At 36.3% G+C, this 27267-nt stretch overlaps 1 protein-coding gene across 1 annotated transcript in view; it reads right to left on the reverse strand.

The window, feature by feature from the left end:
* TAF4B (TATA-box binding protein associated factor 4b) overlaps positions 1-27267 on the reverse strand; it is a 117198-nt gene that overhangs the window by 23455 nt on the left and 66476 nt on the right. Inside the window, exons 13-14 of the mRNA XM_036914257.2 lie at positions 23377-23433; positions 3014-3124 (exon numbers count right to left, since the gene is read on the reverse strand). Of these exons, the coding sequence (XP_036770152.2) occupies positions 3014-3124; positions 23377-23433 (168 nt within the window). The remainder of the gene's footprint in view (positions 1-3013; positions 3125-23376; positions 23434-27267) is intronic.

Consider the following 27267-nt stretch of genomic DNA (forward strand, 5'->3'; position numbering starts at 1 on the left):
TGAAAAAAATCACAATTATTATTGCCACAAAAGTAAAAATGTATGCTAACTCAGCCCTATTTATAAGATTATGCTTAATGATGAAATCACATGCCCCAGTTTTTAATGAAATATTTACAAACATTTATATACAAAAATAAAGGGTGGTGGGTCAGCCTGTGCTAAAGAAGTAGAAACAGAAGAGACTCTCTACTAAACTAGTTTTCAAGTTTTTTATTGTCTTTTTTCCAGTCTTTAAAAAACAGCCTTTTTAAATATATTAAGATTTGGAACCTTAAGGACTTTATGCCGAGTGAAATAAACTAGTCTCAAAAAGACAAATGCTGTATGATTCTACTTACACGAGGTATCTAAGCATCAAATTCAAAGAATCAAAGTAGAATAGTGGCTTTTCAGGGGCTGGTGGAGAAGATAACTGCAGAGTTGTTTAATGGGTATAGCTTTTCAGGTTTGCAAGATGAAGAAGCTCTAGAGATACATTGTACAACAATGTGAATATGCTTAATACTATTGAACTGTATGCTTAAAAATGGTTAATATGTGAAAAAAAGATTTGGTAGTAATACATAAATAGCCATAAACATATATACATCAATACAACAGACCTATTGCACTAATATAGTAGCTATCAGCCACATGTGACTGTTAAAAGTTACATTAAATTTAAAAAATTAAAACTTTTATTTCTGCGATCACACTAGCCACAGTTCAATTGCTCAACAGGCATACGTAGCTATTCAGGACGGAAAACACAGAACATTTTCATCAGAGACAAAGTTCTGTTAGATAGCCCTGGCTCAGGACACAGAAGCAGACTCAAATACATATGAGAATTTGTATTTGATACAAAGTTATGTGTGATAAAGGTGGCATTCTCAGTCAGTGAGAAATTACTCAGGGAAAGAATTACTGAGTAAGTGGAGGTGGGACAATTGCTAGCCTGGGGGAAAATGAGGGAGGACTGAGGGAATAAAAGCTAAAGCCATTATCTCAGCTCCTGTTCAAAAGAAATTCTGAATGAATCAAAGATTTATACTTAAAAAGTAACATGATAAAAAAGTATTAACACATAATTCTAATTAAGAAAGGGCTTTCCAAATAGAATCCCAGAGGACAGAAATAAAAGATTGACTTTTTTTTTAAAGGAAAATGAAGAAGTCCAGATGAACTGAAAGAAAAGCAGGGACGGGTCTACAGTGTTTCATTTTCTTAATGAATTAAAAAAATGTAACTTCAGTGGGAAAAAGGTAAATTGAAAGTAACAACATACAAGGAAAAATCTGTCTAATTTCACTCATAATTTAAACACTCTATTAAAAACTACATTTTCAGCCATCAGATGGCTAAGATAATTCCCGGTGTTAATGAGTATGGGACAATAGGCACTAATGGATGTGAAAACTGTTACAACTTACTGAGAGGGTAATTTATCAAAAATGAAAAGCAACAAATAATACTTATGGATAATGACACTGAGTCTAGGATTGACTTTAAATAACCTGCAGGGTAAAAAACTGACCTGAGAAAATTGGTGCAGATAAAAATGAAACAGGATCGGGCATAAATTGATAGTACTTACAGCAAGGTGGTGGGTATGAGGATTTGTTATACTATCTATCTTTGTGTATGCATGAATTACTCCAAAAGGTTTTTGCCTATTATACATACCCTTTGAGCCAGAATTCCTTTTCTAGGAATTTAGCCTGCAGTTACATTGGCCAAGTACAAAATCATGTAAGTACAAGGATGTTTTCTGCAGCAAAAAAAAAGCAAAAACCTGGAAATAACCTAAATTTCCATTAGAGGGCTGGTTGAATAAATTATGTTTATCTAAACAGTAGTGTCATATATCTTTAATAAGTATGGAGATATATTTATTCTATGACGGTGATTATGGAAAGGAGAAAATATCAAGGTCAGAACAATAGGTATAGTTTGAATACATTTAAGTAAAAACAAAATCAAATGTGGATTTGTGAATGCGTATGAAATACATGCCCACATTCACAGCAATTTCTAGAAGGTTATGTGAAAACCTTAACAGTGGTTACATCCCCTTTGGTAGGTGCTGAGAGACCTGAAATCTGTGAGGAGGAAACATTTATGTTTTCAAACATTTTTATAGTATGAATTTTTTTTGTTTTTTGTATGTGAACATTTATAATGAAATGTTTCATTACATCTTAATGAAAAACAACTAGATTTTTTAAAGCCTTCCTCTACTGAGATGACTGCCATTCATTTAGGAACTGTCAAAGTTCAGGGTCAGTGCTAGGGAGGAGCTTTTCTCAAAGCACATTTAAATTCTACAGAGCAGAACAGATGAGCCACAGCTCCTTCACTGCTGACCCCATCTCAGGGCCTTTGACTGTTTCTCTAGCTTAGCCCTGATCGTTGATCTGAAAATCTAATATTATATCAAGTAATAGTTCTAAGGATGTAAGTTAAGATCCTTCCTTGGTATTAATCAATTAATGATATTTATTGAGTATATATGTGCTGAGATCTGTGGGAAATACAAATAGAATTATAGTCTTGCTCAAGAAATTAAAATCTCACAGAAGAAAAAATAGGCAAAGAACAAGAATAATTGATGCCAAGCAAACACATGTGCTGAAAAAAGGAGAAGTCAGTAAGGAAATGAATTGTTGGAGTTCATGGAAGATTTGATTTTAACAGATGAGCTGGATTTGGATACAAAGTGGGGAGAGGATTACATGAGACCTTTAGGAAGAACACAGAAATAAAAAATTGAGATAGTGAGACTCAGTATGACCAGAGATGGGGGAGAGGAAGAAGTATAAAATAAAGTAAGTAGGAGTAAAGTTGAAGGCAAAATATAGCATAACAACCACGCAAAAACTCAGATTTAACAAAAGAGGCAATGGAGAATTTTAACAAGCATGTGGCAGCAATAGTGTGCAAGGCAGGGGTAAACCACTTGCAGGTCTTTGATTCCTTTCGGCTTGCTTTCTGGACATGAGAAATAAAGTGACAAACATTATTTAAATACCTCATTTCCAGACCCAGGTTCTAGTGGTCTCTTCTTCCTTGGTCCAATAGCTGCGAGAGCTGTGAGATTCGCATCTCTATGTTCTATCTGTGCAAGCTCCAACTGTTGTAACTAGAAGATGGAATAAATACAAATCAATGTTTATACACAGTCATGCTCAGAGGAAGAAAGAAGCTGATGACTAAGCCTATTCCTGTGTTATTCACCAAATAAGTTACAGTGTGAAATAAATATAAGATTCCCCTAACAGTTAAGGACATATCATTTCCTGATTCTTTTACTCTAAAAAACTCTTTAGTCTGGAATCTCTAAACAGAAGAGACAGAGTATAGGAAAGAAAGAACTATAGAACAGAAAGAAAATAAGAAAAGGAAAGCATCTACAGCTTGATCTCTCCTTAGTCTATCTAAGCACAGGTAAGAAATGGCTGAAGACTTGGATTAATACTTAGTCTAGAGGCACACACCTGATCATCTACATTTCCCCTCTTACAGCACTAAACTATGTTTTCTACCTTTATCTTGCATCTACCTACCACTTCAGCATTTTATTAAAAATAATAATAATAATAATAAGGGAGAAATGTGGGATTCACATATAAATCAAGTATAAAAATCAAATGAATATTCACATTTGACCTGATTGTTTATAGTTCATAATGCGTGATCAAAACCGAAAGTTTCTGTGATGACTGCCCTTGTACTGTTCACCATGTAAGAACTTATTCACTATGTAAGAATTTGTTCACCATGTAAGAACTTGTTCGTTATGCTTCAGAAGATTGGAGACTGTTGAGAATTAGGCTTGGGGTTGATTAATGATTGTCCATTGAGTCCCCTGTACAGAATTTTATTGTTGTTAACAACCATTTGATCAATAAATATGAGAGATGCCCTCTCAAAAAAAAAAAAAGAAAGAAATGGCTGAAGAACAGGAGTAATAGAAATTGGCCAAACTACAGCAAACCTCTTTAGATTAAAAGAAAATTATTAAAAAATATAATTTTTGTATATTACAGGAAACAGATCTATGTTCTATGGTTTACAAAGCACTTTCCTAAAAATCAACTCATTTAATTCTTTTTTTTATTAAGGTGTCATCTAGATACACCCTTATGAAGGTTTCACATGAAAAACATTGTGGTTACTACATTTCCCCCTATTATCAAGTCTCCCCCACACCCCATTACAGTCACTGTCCATCAGAATACTAAGATGCCACAGAGTCACTACTTCTCTACTCTGTGCTACACTGCCTTGCTCATGACACCCCACACCATGTGTGCCAATCATAATGCCCCTCAATCTCCTTCTCCCTCCCTCCCTATCTATTCTCCCCCAGTCCTCCCCTTTGTTAACTGCTAGTGCCTTCTTAGAGTCTGTGAATCTCCTGCTGTTTTGTTCCTTTAGTTTTTCTTCGTTACTATACTCCACAAATGAGGGAAATCATTTGGTACTTATCTTTCTCCACCTGGCTTATTTCACTGAATAATAGCCTCTAGCTCCATCCATCTTGTTACAAATGGTAGGATTTGTTTTCTTCTTGTGGGTGAATAATATTCCATTCTGCATATGTACCACCTCTTCTTTATCCATTCATCTACTGATGGAAACTTAGGATGCTTGCATATCTTGGCTATTGTAAATAGTGCTGCAATGACCATAGGGGTGCATGTGTCTTTTTGAATCTGAGGTCTTGTTTTCTTTGGATAAATTCCTAGGAGTGTAATTCCCAGGTCAAATGGTCTTCCTATTTTAGTTTTTTAAGGAACCTCTATATTGCTTTCCACAATGGCTGAACTAGTTTACATTCCCACCAGCTGTGTAGGAGGGTTCCACTTTCTCCAAATCCTTGCAAGTATTTGTTGTTCCTTGTTTTTTGATGTTGGCCAACCTAACTGGTGTGAGGTGATATTTTCAAATATATTCTCCCATACTGTAGGATGCCTTTCTGTTCTACTGATGGTGTCCTTTGCTGTACAGAAGTTGTTTTGTTTGATGTAGTCCCATTTGCTCATTTTTTGCTTTTGTTACCCTTGCCCTAGGAGATGCGTTCAGGAAAAAGTTGCTCATGTTTATATTCAAGAGAGTTTTCTTCTAAGAGTTTTATGATTTCATGACTTACATTTAGGATTTGATCCATTTTGAGTTTATTTTCATGTATGGCGTTAGACAGTAATCCAGTTTCATTCTCTTACGTGTAGCTGTCTTGTTTTGCCAAAAACAGTTGTTGAAGAGGCTGTCATTTCCCCATTGTATATCCATGGCTCCTTTATCAAATATTAATTGGCCATATATCTGTGGGTTTATAGCTGGACTCTCTATCCTATTCCATTGATCTATGGCTCTTTTATTGAGCCAATACCAAATTGTCTTGATTACTGTGCCTTTGTAGTAGAGCTTGAAGTCAGAGAGCATACTCCTCCCAGCTTTATTCTTCCTTCTCAGAATTCCTTTGGCTACTGGGGGTCCTTTGCAGTTCCATATGAATTTTAGAACTATTTGCTCTAGTTCATTGGAGAATGCTTTTGGCATTTTGATAGGGATTGCATTGAATCTGTAGATTGCTTTTGGCAGGATGGCTATTTTGACAATATTAATTTTTCCTATCCAAGAGCATAGGATGTATTTCCATTTATTGGTATCTTCTTTGATTTCCCTCATGACTGTCTTGTAGTTTTCAGGGTATAAATTTATTCCTAATCTTAGTTAGGTTTATTCCTAGGTATTTTATTCTTTTTGATACAACTGTGAATGGAACTGTTTTCCTGATTTCTCTTACTGCTAGTTCATTGTTAGTGTATAGGAATGTAACAGACTTCTGTGTGTTGATTTTGTATCCTGCAACATTTTTGAATTCAGTTATTACTTCTAGTAGTTTTGGAGTGGATTCTTTAGGATTTTTTATGTACAATATCATGTCATCTTCAAACAGTGACAGTTTGACTTCTTCCTGACCAATCTGGATGCATTTTATTTCTTTGTGTTGTCTGATTGCCATGGCTAGGATCTCCAGAACTATGTTGAATGAAAGTGGGGATAGTGGGCATCCTTGCCTTGTTCTCGATCTTAAAGGAAAAGCTTTCAGCTTCTTGCTATTAAGTATAATGTTGGCTGTGGGTCTGTCATATATGGTCTTTATTATGTTGAGATACTTGACCTCTATACCCATTTTGTTGAGAGTGTTTGTCATGAATGGATGTTGAATTCTGTCAAATGCTTTTTCCACATCTATGGATATTATCATGTAATTTTTGTCCTATTTGTTGATGTGGTGTATGATGTTGATGGATTTTCGAATATTGTACTATCCTTGAATCCCTGCAATAAATCCTACTTGATCATGATGGATAATCTTTTTGATGTATTTTTGAATTTAGTTTGCTAATATTTTTTGAGTATTTTTGCATCTATGTTCATCAGGGATATTAGTCTGTAATTTTCTTTTTTTGTGGTGTCTTTGCCTGGTTTTGGCATTAGAGTGATGCTGGCCTCATAGGATGAGTTTGGAAGTATTCCCTCCTCTTCTACTTTTTGGAAAACTTTAAGGAGGATGGGTATTAGGTCTTCACTAAATGTCTGATAAAATTTTGCGGTGAAGCTGTCTGGTCCAGGAGTTTTGTTCTTAGGTAGATTTTTGATTACCAGTTCAATTTCATTGCCAGTAATTGGTCTGTTTAGATTTTGTTTCTTTCTGTGTCAGCCTTGGAAGGTTGTATTTTTCTAGAAAGTTGTCCATTTCTTCTAGGTTATTCAGTTTGTTAGCATGTAATTTTTCATAGTATTCTCTAATAATTCTTTGTATTTCTGAGGTGTTCATAGTGATTTTTCCTTTCTCATTTCCGATTCTGTTTATGTATGTAGACTCTCCTTATTTCTTTATAAGTCTGGCTAGGGGTTTATCTATTTTGTTTATTTTCTCTTAAAAACAGCTCCTGCTTTCATTCATTCTATTGACTTATTCTTCTCGATTTTATTTATTTCTGCTCTGTTCTTTATTATGTCCCTCCTTCTACTGACTTTGGGCCTCATGTTTTCCTTTTTGTAGTTTCATTAAATGTGAGTTTACACTGTTCATATGGGATTGTTCTTCTATTCTGAAATAAGCCTGTATTGCAATATACTTCCCTCTTAGCACAGTCGTTGCTGCATCCCACAGATTTTCCTGTGCTGAGTTACTGTTTTCATTTGTCTCCATATATTGTTTGATCTTTGTTTTTATTTGGTCATTGATCCATTGATTATTTAGGAGCATGTTGTTAAGCCTCCATGTGTTTGTGGGCTTTTTTGTTTTCTTTGTGTAATTTATTTCTAGTTTTATACCTTTGTGGTCTGAGAAGCTGGTTGGTATAACTTCAATCTTTTTTAATTTACGGAGGCTCTTTTTGTGGCCTAGTATATGATCTATTCTTGAAAATGTTCCATGTGCACTTGAGAAGAATGTGTATTCTGCTGCTTTTGGGTGGAGTGTTCTACAGATGTCCATTAGGTTCTAATGTGTTGTTCAGTGCCTCTGTCTCCTTACTTATTTTCTGCCTGGTTGATCTGTCCTTTGGAGTGAATGGTGTGTTGAAGTCTCCTAAAATGAATGCATTGCATTCTATTTCCTCCTTTAGTTCTGTTCATATTTGTTGTACATATTTGGGTTCTCCTATGTTGGGTGTATAGATATTTATAATGGTTATATCCTCTTGTTGGACTGACCCCTTTATCATTATGTAATGTTCTTCTTTATCTTGTTACTTTCTTTGATTTGTAGTCTATTTTGTCTGATTATGTTCTTCTTTATCTTGTTACTTTCTTTGATTTGCAGTCTATTTTGTCTGATTACAAGTACTGCAACTCCTGCTTTTTTCTATTATTTGCATGAGATATCTTTTTTCATCCTTTACTTTTAGTCTGTTTATGTCTAGGTTTGAAAGCAGCATATAGATGGGTCTTTTTTTTTTTTTAACCATTCAGTAAATCTATGTCTTTTGATTGGTGTATTCAGTCCATTTACATTTAGGGTGATAATCAATAGATATGTACTCATTGGCCATTGCAGGCTTTAGAGTCATGGTTATCAAAGGCTCAAGGAAAGCTTCTTAACTATCTAACAGTCTAATTTAACTCACTTCTTATGCTATTTCAAACACAATCTAAGGGTTCTTTTTTTTCTGTCCATTCCTTTTCTTCCTCCTCCATTCTTTATATATTAGGTATCATATTCTCTACTCTTTGTGTATCCCTTGACTGACTTTGGGGGTAGTTGATTTAATTTTGCATTTGCTTAGTAATTAATTGGCCTACTTCCTTCACTGTGGTTTTATTTTCTCTGGTGACAGCTATTTAGCCTTACAAACACTTCCGTCTATAGCAGTCCCTCCAAAATACACTGTAGAGACGGTTTATGAGAGGTAAATTCTCTTTTAACTTTTGCTTACCTGGAAATTTGTTTAATCCCTCCTTCAAATTTAAATGGTAATCTTGCTAGGTAGACTTTCTTGGTTCAAGGACCTTCTGTTTCATTGCATTAAATATATAATGTCACTCCCTTCTGGCCTGTAAGGTTTCTGTTGAGAAGTCTGATGATAGCCTGATAGGTTTGCCCTGGTATGTGATATGTGATCTTTTTTCTCTCTCTGGTTGCTTTTAATACTTTGTCCTTATCCTTAATATTTGCCATCTTAATAATTATTATATGTCTTGGTGTTGTCTTCATTGGGTCCCTTGTTTTGGGAGATCTGTGCACCTCCGTGGCCTGAGAGAGAATCTCCTTCCCTGCATTGGGGAAGTTCTCAGCAATTACCTCAAAGACACCTTCTATCCCTTTTTCTCTCTCTTCTTCTGGTACCCCTATAATGCAAATATTATTCCATTTGGATTGGTCATGCAGTTCTCTCAATATTCTTTCATTCCTAGAGATCCTTTTTTTCTCTGTATGCCTCAGCTTCTTTGTATTCCTGTTCTCTAATATCTATCTCAATTACCATCTCCTCAGTATAATTTGCTTTTAAATACCTCCATGGTATGTTTGATTTCGGATACTGTATTTTCTTGATAAGTCTGGCTAGGGATTTATCTATTTGTTTATTCTCTAAAAACCAAAGTTACAAAGTTTCTATCTCTTTCTTGAATTCCTTCCTGAGGTCTTGAATAGTTTTCTGTAGCTCCATTAGCATGTTTATGATTTTTATTTTAAATCTCTTTGAGGAAGGTTGGTGAGTTCAGTTTCACTTGGCCCTCTTTCTGGTGTTTGTGGGATTTTCATTTGAACCAGGTTCCTTTGACGTTTCATATTTGTAGGTGGCACCTTCTAGTGCCTTGAAGCTCTACTCTCTGGAGCTGCTCAGGCCCTGGAGTGATGGTGGGGGTTGAAAGTGAGTGGCACTGTTGCCTGCTAGGAAGGAGAGAGCTCTTTCCTGCTTCCTGGCTGCAGAGCCTGCCTCCACTGACAGGGCCAGTGGGCCAAGCATGCAGGAAGGAGCCTCTATGCTACACTGTGTAGCTGTCATAGGCAGGGCTGCCCTCTGGCTGGCCTGGTGTAATGGAGGGGGCAACAGGCTTGCGAAACTCATTTAATTCTTACAACCACACTGAAAGGTATATATTAATTGCTATAATAACCTGAAAATTTTATATGTATATATATTTTCTTTTATATATTGCAAGACTCTAAAAGTTAGGACAACCTCATTATGGTCACACATAACATAATAAGTGGTAGAAACAACTCACAGCCAAGTGTTCTCATTACAAATCTTTTCAGTAATATATCACACTTTCTTATGGACTAGTCTATATTTATCTTCATGCCAAAAACTGAAAGTGAGTTAGTATTGTTTTGTTGCACAGCCTTCATCATACTTAACCCACAATGCCCAAATCTACAAAGCGTAATTGTTTAGTATGTGGGTACTAAACTACACAGAAGTACTCACAAAAGATGCCCCATTAAAAGGCAAATAATATGACATTAAAATGGAAAACAAATGCTGAAACATAGCATCATTTTACAAAGACAGGTAGTGGCAAATAGTATTCTTCAAAAAGCCAGGTGAGAAAGTCAAAATAAAATGTTATTACTTCACAGTCCTTAAGCTGCTCCAGAAGAGGAAGAATGTTCAGTTCCCATCAAAATATCATTACTACACAAGGAAAAGAGGAAATAACCTGGCATGCGTGCTAGACAAATATTCAAATAAGATCAGACAACAAGATACTCAAAAAGCAACCTTTTGAGGAATCCTTTATATAGACAGAGAATATTCTTTTAGAAGAGCACTAACCAAATTTTTAACATATTCTGAAACGGAGCAAGATGAAAAGAGGACATTATGGTGACATAGTCTTGGGATGTACAAAGCAAAGACTACTTCATATTATTTTAATATTAAAGGGAAGACAAAGAATAAGCCACAGGTGACTGAGTCTTTACTAAAACAGAAATCACCTAAGCTGATGAAAATGAACTATGAACTATTTTCTATTTGCCCACAAATTACAGGACAGTAATCCTTCTTTCAAACTGTATGTACTTGTATATAAGTTGCTAGGAAACTGATTTCAGCCTTTTAAATAAAACACATAGTTTTGGCGTCTGATGCCATCACAACCCAGAACTTCTGGATGACAAAATACAATTTAGTGAATCTTCCCTCAGCACAAATCAAACAATTAGCTGTATTTTAGTCTTTCCCTGTAGAGAAATGGCATCTGCAAGATAGTCATACCAAATAAAAAGCTTTGAAATTAACCTTTGTCATCAAATGCCCCTACATGTATAATAAAACATTTTATTCCACTCTGCAAATTATACTTTTGTTTTCTGAAATGTCACACACAATGTTTTAGGAAACTGTGCAAAACACTTAACAAAAATATGAACTGACCATAGGTTTGCTTGGTACTGTATTTACAGCAAACAATCTAAAAAAACAATGCATCTTGATCAGCACAACAGAGAAAAACTAGGCATTTTAAATCAGAACAGGACGATATTCTGGGCATTAATGCAGATTGGCATCCATAGTAGGTGAAGACAATATTTCAGCTCAGTTCAGCAAAAAAAGTCAGGCATTGAGTTGGAGGCTTGTTGGAAGAAACAGGATTGCAAATGACATCACCTACATAGAAAACCCCAACTTAGCTACAAAAACACAAAAATCCTCCTAGGATTAATAAGTGAGGTTAAGCAAGATTACAAAATGCAAATTCAATACACAGAGTGATCATATTTCTAAACACCTTTAAGGTACAATTGGAAACTTACATTTTAAGAAATGCCACTTATAATAGCTCTCCCCCAAATGAAATGCATCGGTATAAACCTAACACGTACAGGTATTTATCTAACTATGAACCACAAAATGCAGACAAAAGAAAGAAAACACAGATAAATGGAGAGACATACTGTGTTCATAGTTTGCGAGACTCAAGACAGTAAAGATTTCAATTTTGATGCACAAATCATCAACAAAATATTAGCAAATCAAAAACACTTCAAATTCACCTACAGATTTAACACAATTCCAATAGAAAACTTTTGTAGATATGGTAAATTGATACTAAAGTTGATATGGAAAGGCAAAGTAACCAGAAAAGTTAAATCAATTTTGATATCAAAGTGACAAAACTGAAAGAATTATACCAGGTGACTTTAAGAATTACTTATACAAGACTATAGCATTTAAAATAATGCCATATTGACAAAGGGACAAACAGATTAATGAGACAGGACAGAGAATTCAGAAACAGATCCATGTAAAAACGTCCAATTGATTTTTTTACCAGAATTGACAATAATCCAATAGAGAAAGTACAGTCTTTTCAACAAATGTTGGAGCAACTAGACACCCACATGCAAAAAAGAGAAAAGTATCTTGACCATACATCTCACACAAAAACTTGCTCATAATGAAAACAATAAGCTCCTAGCAAAAAGCATAAGACAAAAGCTTTGTGACTTAGGGCCCAACAAAGACTTCTTAAGACATGACTCAAAAGCAGGTCTATAAAAAAATGACGTAGAAAAAACACAGTAAAATTGAATCGGTAATCAAAAAACTACCCAAGAACAAAACCCCCGGATCAAATGGATTCACCGCTGAATTTTATCAGACATTTAGAGAAGACATAATACCCATTCTCTTTAAAGTTTTCCAAAAAATAGAAGAGGAGGGAATACTTCCAAACTCATCCTATGAGGCCAGAATCACTCTAATACCAAAACCAGCAAAGACACCACAAAAAAAGAAAACTACAGAGCAATATCCCTGATGAACAAAGATGCAAAAATAATCAACAAAATATTAGCAAACCAAATTCAAAAATACATCAAGAGGATCATACACCATGACCAAGTGGGATTCATTCCAGGGATGCAAGGATGGTACAACATTGGAAAATCCATCATCATCCACCACATCAACAAAAAGAAGGACAAAAACCACATGATCATCTCCATAGATGCTGAAAAAGCATTTGACAAAATTCAACACCCATCATGATAAAAACTCTCAACAAAATGGGCATAGAGGGCAAGTACTTCAACATAATAAAGGCCATATATGACAAACCCACAGCCAACATCCTACTTAATTAACAGCAAGAAGCTGAAAGCTTTTCCTCTAAGATCAGAAACAAGACAAGGATGCCCACTCTCCCTGCTTTTATTTAACATAGTACTGGAGGTCCTAGTCATGGCAATCAGACAAAACAAAGAAATAAAAGGCATCCAGATTGGTAAGGAAGAAGTCAAACTGTCACTGTTGGAGGATGACATGATATTATACATAAAAAACCCCAAAGAATCCACTCCAAAACCACTATATCTAATATCTGAATTCAGCAAAGTTGCAGGATACAAAATTAATACACAGAAATCTGTGACTTTCCTATGCATTAACGAAGAACCAGCAGAAAGAGAAATCAGGAAAACAATTCCATTCACAATAGCATCAAAAAGAATAAAATACCTAGGAATAAACCTAAACAAGGAAGTGAAAGACCTATACCCTGAAAACTACAAGACACTCTTAAGAGAAATTAAAGAGGACACTAATAAATGAAACCTCATCCCATGCTCTTGGCTAGGAAGAATTAATATTGTCAAAATGGCCATCCTGCCCAAAGCAATCTACAGATTCAATGCAATTCCTATCAAAGTACCAACAGCATTCTTCAACAAACTGGAACAAATAGTACTAAAATTCATATGGAACCACCAAAGACCCCGAATAGCCAAAGCAATCCTGAGAAGGAAGAATAAAGCAGGGGGGATCTTGCTACCCAACTTCAAGCTCTACTACAAAGCCACAGTAATCAAGACAATCTGGTACTGGCACAAGAACAGAGCCACAGACCAGTGGAACAGAATAGAAAGTCCAGATATTAACCCAAACATATATGGTCAATTAATATATGATAAAAGAGCCATGATATACAATGGGGAAATGGAGAGCTAATGTAAGAGAATGAAACCGGAAAATCTAACTCCACAGACAAAAGTCAACTCGAAATGGATCAAAGACTTGAACGTAAGTCATGAAACCATAAACTCTTAGAAGAAAACTTAGGCAAAACTCTCTAGAATATAAACATGAACAACTTCTTCATGAACATATCTCCCCGGGCAAGGGAAACAAAAGCAAAAATGAACAAGTGGGACTATATCAAACTAAAAAACTGCTGTACATCAAAGGACACCATCAGTAGAACAAAAAGGCATCCTTCAGTATGGGAGAATATATTCATAAATGACATATCCGATAAAGCGTTGACATCCAAAATATACAAAGAGCTCATGCACCTCAACAAACAAAAAGCAAAAAAGCCAATTAAAAAATGGGCAGAGGAGCTGAACAGACACTTCTCCAAAGAAGAAATTCAGATGGCCAACAGGCACATGAAAAGATGCTCCACATCGTTAATCATCAGAGAAATGCAAATTAAAACCACAATGAGATATCACTTCACACCAGTAAGGATTGCCACCATCCAAAAGACAAACAACAACAAATGTTGGCGAGGTTGTGGAGAAAGGGGAACCCTCCTGCACTGTTGGTGGGAATGTAAATTAGTTCAACCATTGTGGAAAGCAGTATGGAGGTTCCTCAAAATGCTCAAAATAGACTTACCATTTGACCCAGGAATTCCACTCCTAGGAATTTACCCTAAGAATGCAGTAGCCTAGTTTGAAAAAGACATATGCACCTCTACACTTATCACAGCACTATTTACAACAGCCAAGAAATGGAAGCAACCTAAGTGTCCATCAGTAGATGAATGGATAAAGAAGAGGTGTTACACATACTCAATGGAGTATCATTCAGCCATAAGAAGAAAATAAATCCTACCATTTGCAACAACATGGATGGAGCTAGAGGGTATTATGCTCAGTAAAATACGCCAGGCAGAGAAAGACAAGTACCAAATGATTTCACTCATCTGTGGAGTATAAGAACAAAGCAAAAACTGAAGGAACAAACAGCAGCAGACTCACAGAACCCAAGAATGGACTAACAGTTACCAAAGGGAAAGGGACTGGGGATGGGTGGGAAGAGAGGGATAAGAGGAATAAGGGGCCTTATGATTAGCGCACATAATGTGGTGGTGGGGGCGGGCACGGGGAAGGCAGTATAGCACAGAGAAGACAAGTAGTGACTCTATAGCAACTTACTATGCTGATGGACAGTGACTGTAATGGGGTATGTGGTGGGGAATTGATAATGGGGGGAACCAGTAACCACAATGTTGCTCATGTAACTGTATATTAATGATACCAAAATAAAAAAAAATAAAAAACACATTTAAGGGAATGACAGGACACACTACTCAGTTTTTCTCTTTCTGATCTAAATAGCCTTTACTTCTTTTTCTTGCCTTATTGTACTAACAATTTAATGTTTAATAATAGTTATGAAGCAGACATCCTTTTCTTTTTCCTTTTTCTTCTTTGGAAGAAAGCATACGGTTTTTCACCATTAAGAATTATATTAGTGGTAGGGTTTTAAAAGCTGCCTTTTATCAGATTGATTGAGGAAGTCCCTTCTATTTCTAGATTCCTGAGAGTTTTTATTATTAATGGATGCTGGAATTTTTCAAGTGTATTTCTGCATCAATTGATATAATTACATGACTTATTTTTTCAGACTATTATATGGACTGATTTTTTTAAAATTGAAGTATAGTTGATATATAATCTTAAATTGGTTTCAAGTATACAGCACAATGGTTCAACAGTTACGCATATTATTAAATACTCACCCCAATTAGTGCAGTTAGTATCTGCACTAGTATAGTCAACACAGGAAGATGTTACAGATCCATTAGCTATATTCTCCATGCTGTGCTACCATTCCCGTGACCAGCTTATATTACGATTGAGAATTTTTGTGCCCCTTTATCCTCCTCACTGCCCTGCAATTACCCAACCCCTCCCCCCAAAGGTACCACAAATACACTGACTAATTTTTTAATATTAAACCAACTTTGCATTCCTGGGTAAACTCTACTTGGTCTAATTGGTAATATGACCAATTATTTTTATATATTGCTAGATTTGATTTGCTAGTATTCTGTTGATGTGTACATGTGTGTTCATGAAGGCTAATGGTCTGTAGCTTTCTTGCTTTGTAATGTTTTTCTGGCTTTGGTATGAGGGTGGTGCTGGCCTCATAAAATGAATCAGAAGAGTTTCAAATTCTTATTTTCTTGAAGAGATTGTGCAGGTGTGATGTTAACTCCTTTATAAATGTTTGGGAGAATTTACTAAGTAAAATGTACTGTGACTGAAGATTCCTTTATTGGAAGGTTTTTAACTATATATTCTACTCATTTAATAATTACAGAACTATTGAGATTATCTGCTTCATCTTGGCTAAGTTTTGATACTTTGTGCTTTTCAAGAAACAGGTCATTTCATCTAAGTTGTCAAACTATTTGCAGAGTTGTTCCTTTTATTCCCTTATTCTTTTGACAGCACAGATCTAGTGATTTTCCATCTTTTTTCCTGATATTGGTGATCTTTGTCTTCTTTTTTCTTTGTCAGTCTTACTAGAGATTTATCAATTTTGTTGATCAAGGAACCAGCTTTTGGTGCTACTGATTTTCCGTAATTTTTTTCTTTCTGTTTTCAGTCACTGATTTCTGCTTTTATCCTTACTATTTCCCTTCTTCTGCTTGCCTTGGGTGTATATTGCTCTTTTTCCAGTTTCATAAGGTGAAAGCTTAGATTATAGAGATCTTTCTCCTTTTCTAACCTAAGCATTTTTCCCCTATCCACGTACTTTATTCTAAATATATCATTACATTCAAAGTGAATTTCTTAGACAGGCATAGTTCAGTCATAGTTTTTAAAACCATCCTGATAATCTCTATATTTTAATTGGTATATACGTCCTATTTACAATTAATACAGTGACATAGATATGTTTTGATTTAGGTCTACCATTTTACTATTTGTTTTCTGTTTGTTCCCTTTGTTCATTTTTCTTTTACCCTTTCATACTCCTTTGGATTTTTGAACATTTTTAATATTTTAATTTACCTATTTTTTTACTGTATCTATACAGTTTTTTTATTTTAGTATGGGCTCTAAAGATTACAATGTACATACTTAAATTTTCTGCCTATTTACAAACAAAATTTTATGACTTAGAGTGGAATACAGACACCTCACCCATGTATGTCCTCTTACTCTCTGAACTTTGTTATAGTTGTTTTACATATTACATATATATACATTGAAAATCCCTGACAATTTTTGCTCTCAATTAAACCTATTTTTAAAAACTAAAAAGCAGAAGAGTTTATTATACCATTTATGTTACTCTTTCTTCTTCATTCCTGATGTTTAAAGTTTCTTTTTGGTATCATTTCACTTCATTCTGAGTAACTCCCTTAAGCAATTCTTTCAGAGTAGGTCTGCAGGCAAAAGATTCTAATATTGCTCCATCATCTAAAATTTCCTTATTTCACCTTCATTCCTGCAAGATGTATTCACTGGATATAGTTCTGGGTTAGTTGACAGTTTTCTTCCAGCACTCTAAAAATATTTTGCTACTTTCTTCTGCTCTCCATGGTTTCTAATGGGAAATCTACAATCATTTAAATTGTTGATCCCCTATTGGAAAAGCATCCTTTTCCCTGGCTAATTTCAACAATTTTTTTGTCTTTAGTTTTCTGATATTATGATACGACTGAGCCTGAATTTCTTTGTGATTATCCTGTTTGGGGGTTCACTGAGCTTCTGGAGTCTTTAGGTTTATATCTTTCTCAAAATTTGGACATTTTTTTTTTAGCCACTATTTAAAAAAATATATTTTTAGCATCTCACTCTTTCTGTTCTGAGATTCAATGACATAAATGCCAGACCTCTGGTAATTGTCCCACAGGTCTCTGAGGCTCCACTGTTTTGTTTCTGTTTATTTTTTATCTTATTTTCCTCTGTGTTGTACAGGTTAAATTCTACTCAACAATCTTCAAGTTCACTGACTCTTTCCTCTGTCTTTTCTTTTCAGCTATCCAGCCTATCCAAAATATGTTTCATTTTGGTTACTGTCATTTTCAGTTCTAAAATTTCCATTTTAGTACTTCATTCTTTTTAACTTCTACTTCTCTGCTGGACTTCCTATTTTTCCAATCATTTTAAGAGTGTTTGCAATTGCTTCTTGGAGCATTTTTATAGTGGCTACTTCACATTGTTTGTCAGATAATTCTAACATCTACGTCATCTGGATATTGGCATCTGTTGATTGTTTCTTCCCATGCAATGGAGATGTTCCCAGTTATTCATGCCAAGTAATTTTGGAGAGTATCCTGAATATTTTGAATATTATGTTATAAGACCCTGGGCCTTCTTTAAATCCTCTGGAGAATGTTGCTATTTTTGTTTTAGCATGCAAAACAATAGGTTTAGGCAACAAATTCCAATGACTTCTGTGGGATACGGCTCCAAAGTCACTTCCGCTTTCAAGTCTTTCTAGCACTCTGTGGATCTGTTCCAAGTGTGCACCGCTTGGTGGTCAGTCTTGGATCTGGCAGTGGCTTGTTAGTTCAATTCTTAAAGTCTTCAGTCCGCTGATTCAACTCAGAGTCACATATGACAAATGTATAGCTCAAAAGTGGGCCTAAGAGTTTAAAACAATAATGTGGGTTGCTTTCCTGAACTCTTCCCTTTCTGCAATCTTCCCAGTAATTTCTCATTTCCCAGGCTTTTCTTTATGTTCCTCCAGCCAGAAAGCTGGCTTTAGTTACTCTGCTTTGCCACACATTTCTGTGACTGTGTCCATGCCTAGAGCCAGGCAACAAGAAAGAATAACAGTGGGGGTGGGGCAAGTGGGAGAGTATGGCAACCTGGTTTGGTGATTTTTGGATGATCCTTTTCTTTCCCAATTTGCCTACTATTTATTTTTCAAAACCTTCAAACAGGTGTTCCACGAATTCTGTCCAGGTTTTACAGCTGTGTTTAGTGGGAAAGACAGTGTGGAGTGTGTTCACTCCATCATAACTGAGACCTGAAAAGCTACTTAAGCCAGAATTCTGACAATAGATTTCTATTATATTATATTCCTATTAGCTTCTGTTTCATAAAACTTAAGTCGGCTTGCTCACCTACAACTAACAACACACACCTTGGTCCAAAAAGACCTAAATAGGGTTAGCAAGGTCTCTTTCTAGGAGTTCTCTCATTCCTTCCTCTATGGTTAATGAAACAGACAGAGGGTTCATTTCCCTTTTCACAGTCTCTCTGATATCCAGTAGAGGTCCCCTAAAATTCAAGTCAGTACCTTAGAGATCATTAGAACAACTGTAGTTGAAGATTATTGTATCCCTGGTATTTAGTACTTGTCTCTATGCACTCTTAAGTATAACTATGGTAGAATTGACTTTAATCCATCCAAACACATTAGCAAATTACCTTAAAGACCCTATAAGCTCTGAGATGTGAAGTTCAAGAGAGGTACTTCTTGATGTTAAGCATATAATTTACAAGAAAAAAAGATATGGAAAATTAAAAATTAATGAAAGCAGAAACCAAAAACTTAGGTTGCATCAGAGAAGCATGGAGAATACAAAAACCAAGTGTCATACAGCCAACTCCCTCGACAGACACAGGGACATATTTAACAGGAAGGACTAAATTATTCAGAAAAATCAGGACACCAACAATATGGGAAATCCAAAATTGTGTTCGTTTCACATGCTTAGGGAGGGCAAGATACAGAAAGAATGTAGGCACTCAAAGTCAACAGGCAAGAGCACAGCTGCCCTTACTTAACGTTTAAAAGCTGGATGGCATCTACTTTAAATATTTCCATACTAAGGTTTTTAAGCTACTACTTTTCCCCCTTATACCGCACCCTTCCCTAAATTATGAAGAGCTGTTTAACTTAAGTGGAGCATGTATTTTTATATTCATTTTCAATAGAAGGTAAAGTAACTTCCCCAAAGTGAGATCTAGGTAATGGTAGGATGGCTCTAGAGCCCAAGACTCCTGACTCCTAGTCCAATGCTATTTATTTTATAATATGCACCTCTTCTACCAAAAGGGTAATATGTCTCAAGACAAAGACCTTATACTTCAAAATTAAGGATGCATGCAACCTTCTGATGAAGCTCTACATAAAATATTATCTTTCCTAGGTAAGGTACACAAATGAAGAGATACAACCAATAAAGGTCTCTTGTGAAAATATCCACTTAAAAACTTAATGTAGCTCTCTTAGTTCCAAGAGAACCTACTGAATGGTAATTGGATGGAAATGAACTCTGAGAGCTCAAGATGCCAACTACCAGGTTCCCAAATCACAGGATTTTGTTTAGTGTTCTGTGACCATGTAGAGAACAGGAGAACAGAAGTGATGAATTTTAAAGACCCCTTCTTTCTCCTCCTAGCCAATAGTTCTAAGTGTGAGCTCCATAACACCAGCAGTAGCGGAATCTCATGGAAATTTATTGGGAATACAAATTCTCAGGCCTCGTTTAGACCTACCATATCAGAGACTCTGGGATGGGGCCAGCAATCTGTCTTTTAACAAACCCAGATAATTCTGACACATGCCAAAGTTTGAGAACTGCTGTCCTAGGCCATCAATGCTTGGAAACATTTGCATCTCTGTTTCTATGCCATGTGCACAAGCTCTTTATAACTTGTCATTTTAAGAACATCTTCTCCATACTGTATTAATTTGATGCTAGAATGTACTTTTAATGACAAATTTAATTTTGCCCTGTCCAGTGTTCCATGAGTTTTGGCTCATGCAGAACTAGCTTAAAGTTTAAATACAAATTGCTATAATTTAAAAGGAGCCTTAATTATCACATTTCACTGACTTCTTAACTTTTTAAATTTCATTAAAAAAATCCCTTGCCTTTCTCATAACTAAATAATTTATTTTCTAATCAGTAATGAGCCATACGATTCAGTATTTTATTTCTTGCACAAAAATGCTTTATGGAGGATTGTACTAATTACAGTTTTTATATCCTATATTTTCTACAGACAAAAATCCTAAATATGTCAGTATCCACCTGCTATGCATTTTAATCATTTAATACTTATTCTTGTCCAATTTCTACAGGTTGCGCTGTGAAGCTAATGTGCAAGCAGGTACGTGTCTTGCATTCCTTTTTCATCTTCTATTGTCTAATAACAAATGAAAGTGGGAATGCTAGGAATCATTAAAAAGAAAGTGAATGAACTCTGTCTCACTCTGCACAGATGCACTGAACTCACATTTCTCAAAGGAGAAAACAGATACTCAAAAAGGAAATAAGGGTCACTAGATATATATAACAAATCAGGATGTTTGAAGGGGATTCAAGGTGTGATTTAATATGACAAACATCACTGCTGAAACATTTCCCAGGACCAAGAAAGTCTACAACTTCTCTAAACACCTCTTTGGAGTTCTGCATTCCCAGGAGATTGCCATTGATCTATTTCCCATGACGAGCTTGGTGAGTAGGTAGACACCTGGAAGAAGCAGGCAAAGCAGTTCTCAATTGAGCAACTCTAAGGAATACGTGAGAATTTTCACAACTGAACAAAGAAAGCTTTCCAGGCAGCCAAATACCAAGAAAATCACCAACGTTTATAGTTTATAACAGTGTGGTAACAATTAGCATATCCCAAATGATAACCTTACAAATTACCATACAATAGAATGATTCAACTCTATATATTCAGATAGGTCAATAACTTTTGAAACTAAACAAAATATGGTATCCCTGTGTGTTTGATTCTAAATAAGAACCCCTTAGATATTAAAGTCATTAAGAGCTCTAAGGGGCAGGGGGATGACACAAATGACATTACTTTACTTTCATCAAACATTTGCAACTAATACAGAGTAGCTCTGTTTTTGGAATGGGGCCAATGTATTTGATTCTTTTTTTCAACCAGAGAGGATTTAGGACAGAAGGTAACTAGAAAACTTTCCAAATATTTGGAAAGATAAACAGTCCTTTTAATCTTGCTAAGAAAAATAAATAAATGGAGGTGCAAAGAGAGTTAAAAAAAAAAAAGGTTTGCTACCACCTGTTCTCATGAGGAGGGTATTTTTCTTTTGCACATTTACTCATAAAATTGTCTTTAAAAAATCATGTCCACCTATTCATTCCTCAGGGAACAATTATACACAATATCAAAAGAAAACCAAACAAACAAAACCATCCCATACAAGCTTGAAGGAAAAATTAATCTATGATCCAGATGTTTATGAAGGTTTATAAAGGAGGAACAGACAGGATAAGATCTTTCAGGATAAATGGGTAAGTTTTCTGAAACATATTTTCCAAAAGAGGAGTGGAATTAGGAGAAACAAGATAAGCAAGCATCTAATCAGTCCTTTACTAAAACAAAGATGGAGGCCCAGGACTGACGCGAACAATGGGTTGCACATCCTCAAATAATTTACCAAGCCAGGCTTGTTTATAGAGGGTTACAGGTACAGTTCTCATATTAACTTTTTTAGATCAATTTCCCACTGGGAAGAAACGAGTATGAGAAATTTTTCATTGTGGACATAAAATGTTTCTGGTTTCAATCCTTTCTAATGTTCTCGCTCTCCAGTTCTCCACATGCCCATGCAGAAACCCCTCCATCCAGAGCTCCTGTACTTTTCCATCTCTGTTTTGGTGAAAACACCACATTGATTGTAAGAATCTTACTAGATTTCCATTTGTTTTGACTCAGCTCCCGCATTAATCCAAACAATAAGGGCCTTTAAAACATTCATAAATAACCTCCTGCTCCTGGCGCCTAGGAGCCTAATGCAGCAATGTTAAGCAACAACAAATTTCATAGTTCAAGAGGCACAGTTAAGGAAAAAGGTTGTTCAGGAAATCACTCTTATTTAGCACACAGATCCTTAAAAATTGCATGAAATTAGTCAAGTAACTATAGAAACCAATTTCTTCAGCTCCGTATCACACGTCTCACACCTCAATTGTCTTTATTATCGTCTGCTGTCAGATCCTTAATCAGAAATGTGAACAGGCTTGATGATTTATTCAGCAGGGAAAAGAATCTGTAGGTCAAGTGAAAAATTTCACACACACACCCATGCACACACATCTTCAACCTTAGGTACTTTCATTTCCTTCTGTTCTCAGCAGCTCTGGGGGCAACTCCAGTGAGATCCAATATTAAGGCTCAATTAAAATAAGCTCCAATTAGTGAAGCTTTTTTCTCTCGGGCTAGAAAAGTCAGGAAATGGATACTGGGAAATGTAAAAAGTCAGCTACTGAGAGGAGGCTGCAGACATAAATGAACTTATTTGTTGATTTCTACAGTTGCTATGCAGAGGCCTCTGGGAGTAAAAGCTTAACCAGTCTAAGCTATAAACTAAAACCCCTGCAGCTAAACATGAACTGTGTGAAACAAGGGCTCCATTCCAGAACAGAAAACTGCTGGGCCCAGAAAATTAAAAGCCAGAGGCGTTTTCCATTTAAAACTAAATCCCAGTACCACCTCCCAGCCAAAGAATTATAAGCAGTATCAGATTTACAAAACGAACAATTACCCTGGAAAAATGTAGCCTATTGTACAGTCCCAGATGCTAAATCTCAGAAGTTTCTTTTTCTATTTTATTTTTTTAATCCCACATTGTATTCCTCCAAGTACACTGCTCTAGTTCACAAAGAGCCATTTCTACATGGGCCTAGACCTAGAAAATAAATTTTAAAAAGAGTGCACGTAACTCACTGACCTCATTCGAAGTACTGCCCTTGCCTACAGCCATTCCTGTCCTTCCCCCAGGCTTGGGCAAATGGTTTGCAATAGCGAACAAAACCGTGACCTGATTGCCTGGAGAGAGCTGCCAACCCTCCCTCCAACACAAAGACGAGTGCGGCGTGCAAACTTGCAAGACCTACCTCTTTGGCTTTCTGCTTTAATCTCAGCTGTTCAGGATCTTCTTTATTGGATCGACTCTATCAAAGAAAAAGACAATTTTAATAGAAATTACTAACATCTAAACACCACAGTTGCTGTTAAATATTTAATAAATGACAATTTTCTCTTGTGATTGAAAATCTTAGCTCCAGGGGAAAATGCCTCAATCCAGGCTAGCGCATGCCCTCCTCCCTGCCCCCCGGCCAGGCTGAGGCAGTTCTAGCCCAGAGGGAGCTTACACTGAAAATGATGCTAACACTGTCAGTCAGGTCCAGTTGAGGCGTGACGTTGTTCTCATTGGAACACTAAAAACTGAAAAACTGATGATTCAGATGAAGGAAAAGAAAAGAAGGGTGATTGTTGCTGAAATGAATGAAAATGATTAACAGTGGCTAATCTTTGGGTGAAGCCATTTTGGAAAAACATATGGGATTTTGAGGGTTATTAAAATCAAGAACTTAACTAACTTTGAACTAAATCTCTCTCTCTCTTCAAAAGTGCAATTTTTAAAAATTAAGTAGGAAATACACCCCAGTATTTTCACTAGAGTATCTTATCATCTTTGGGTCCTCTGTAGCGCTTAACAGAATGCTATGCACAAGTAAAGGTTAAATAAATGTTTATGGAATGTCACTTTCCAGACTGATTCAGTGTAGCATTCCAAAAATGAACAATCTCACAGGACTGCTCTAAGAAGACAGCCACCTCTCTATGTAATGCTACAATGGAAGAAAGGGTAAGGAATTTTATTTCTGACACCATGAACACGTGTCCACTAAAAAATATACTTGGGATAGGAGTATGCTTCTTCTCATTCCAACAGATTCATCTAACTCCTTATAAATCCGAATGTTTGCTCTATGATATGCAACATCAACTACCTACAGATAGCTAACTAGAGAAAAACTAAATGTCTTTTTCTATCTACTAAGTTTACCTGATATGTGTACATTGATTTATCAGTACTTTTTCTAATGGAAAATACAAAAAACTGTTTAGATTTAAGAAATCTTATAATTTTAAACAATTTAATTAAATACCTAGGTAAGACCCTACCCAAAGATAGATTTTTTTCTTCATTTTGTCCCCAATCTACTAAACCAACTTTATTTCAACCCAAACTAGGACAAACTCCATTTTTATTCCACTTATGATACTAGGAGAGAGTATGTGTATAAAATGTATATTAAAATATGTGTTTATATAATGTTCTGCCCCAGTATAAAATAAACACATATGGTATCAATTCTTTGTCAATCAACCAATATTTATTGACTATCCACCATGCAAATTCTACTCTGTATGCCACTATTCTAGTCCTTGGAGACACAGAAATGAAATAACAAGACAGAAATCTCTGCTTTTGAGTCATATTTTAAGAGGAGAAAAATAATAAATCATTTTATAGACACTAAACAGTTATGATGTGTAAAACATCTATGATGGGGAAAAATAAACAATCACTGGTAGTGATCAGTGCTATATAAAGAAAACAGAATAGGATAGTGAGATAGGAAGAAAGGAGCGGGGGACATTCTTCAGCTGGGACGGGAGGGAAGTCTTCTGTGAGGAGCGACATTTGAGTAGAGATGTGACTGACAAGTTAGGGGATAGCCATGCAAAAATCTGGGGCAAGAATGCTCCAAGCAGAAGGCAGAGTCACTGCAAACACCTTATGACAACAGGAACAGTTAGTTTGGTATACCTAGGAACAGAAAGATGGCCCCTGTGGTTGAAGCTTAGAGAAAAGTTGAAAGACATAAGGTTGGAGACTGTGTGCTGCCAAGTAGGCCATGACAAGGAGTTGGGGTTTCATTCTAGTTATAAGGAAAAGCCACTGGAGGGCTTGGGGCACATGAGTGAGATGCCACTGATCAGACATGCTCCAAGATTGCTCTGCTGCTGCATACAGGATACAAGGAGGGGATCCAAGACTGGAGGCCCAGGCACACAGAGCGGTCAGGACTATCCTACCCCACTGTGTGGATGCAAGATGGGGGGAGGGATGAGGGCAGCATAGACGCGTGTCATGGCAGAGAAGATGGTGATGGATGATTAGACAGAAATGTAGTTTGCAGGTAGAGCCAACCAGACTCACTGATGCACTGGACATAGGGTATGAAGTAAAGAAAGGTTCAAGGATGACTTCTCCAGTTCCTGCTAAGCAACTGCAGGGAAGAGAATTCCAACTTTCTGAGAGGGTAAAAACTGGGGCAGGTTTAGGGGATGGGAATGCAGTGTTCAGTTTTAGATGCCTAATTAGTAGTCTGGGACACAAGCGTGGCAGGCACACTCAATGAGAGGCCGGTATGACTGCTGCTGTGAGTGAAGAATGGAATGATGGGAGGTGAGCTCAGAGAGGGACATGGATGCTTTTTAAAATCTGGTAATAACTTTGGATTATAAGCGCAAGGGGAAGCCACTGAAGGTTTTTATGCAAGAGACACAGATGATGTGTTATGAAAACATTATTCTGACAATAGCATGAAAAATGAATTGCAGAAAAAGGAAATCAGTTAAAAGACATTATAAAAGTCCAAGTGAAAGATGACCTAGACTATAGCGGTGACAATGGGGATGAAGAGAAGATGATGGATACATTTTGGAAATAAAATAGGAAGTGAACTGCATGTAAAGAGAGAGGAGAAGAAAAGGAGTTAAAGATGATTCCTAGGTTTTATGACTTGAACACCTGGACAGACAATGGTGTCATTTACTAAGTTAAGAAAATCTACTAGCATTTTGAGGTGGAGAGGAGAATCAGGAGCTCTTTTGGACAAATTTCAATGTAAGATATCTATAGCCAATCGAGAGGGGATTTCAGGTGGGCAGTCAGCTATGAGTTCAGAGTTGCAGAATGTAGACTGAGGTGAAAACATAAATTTAAGAGGGAATTACAGACAGAGAAGAAGGCCTAGGACTGAAACCTGGGGCATTCCACTACTTAGAAGTCTGGTAAAAGAGGTTAAACAGTGGTAACAGACAGAGGAGTCAGGGGCATGGAATTTGGGAGATTAGTTACACTGACCATAACTAAACTAAAGAGAATGAGGATAAGTATAAAAATTATATCCAGTAAAAACTAAACAAGTATTTAATAGTTTATGACCTTGTTTATAGCTTAGTAATTGGAAATAAAACACCAACAAACCACCTCATTACAGCGGCTATGTGCTTGCTCATAACACTGAGGCCTCAGCAGAGCATCACTCTGTCTCAGCTGCCCCTCCCATGCACGAGGGTTCAGCATGGAGACTGAGTCTGTAGGACAGGGGAATCTTCACAGTGGTGCACCACACCCTCATGGGGAGCTCGGGTACATGAAGGTGTAGACCATGTCCATGAAATGTCAGGTGATGAGGGGCTGGGGAGACCCATCAAGGCGTGGACCAGTGGGTGTAGTGGCTAGAGGGCAGGGGTAACAGTGGTAACAGACAGAGGAGTCAGGGGCATGGAGTTTGGGAGATTAGTTACACTGACCATAACTAAACTGAGTACATAAGTGATACGTCAAAGATAATGAGAGCCTAGTTTCTGACTGTGAAGAACGTACTTATAAACATGGAAAGCTTAAGGCTAGATATTGATTGGAGTTAGAGGTATCCATATAAACTTATGGTTTTATAATATATACACAGAGGAATAGTCACAGATGTATGTCAATATGTGTATACACACATACATATGTGTACATATATATATATATACCACACATATATTTCCTACATCTATCCATTAAGAGGGCCTACAGGTAATGACACCCCATTAGCAATGAGCACTCTATATGCTATAATCTTGGTCTTTGGATATCATCCTCAACTAAAAAGATGCAAGGTTCCTTGCAAAAATGGCTGATGCTAGGGCTGGGAAAA

This window comes from Manis pentadactyla, chromosome 6 (assembly GCF_030020395.1).
Source record: "Manis pentadactyla isolate mManPen7 chromosome 6, mManPen7.hap1, whole genome shotgun sequence".
Lineage (NCBI taxonomy): Eukaryota > Metazoa > Chordata > Mammalia > Pholidota > Manidae > Manis > Manis pentadactyla.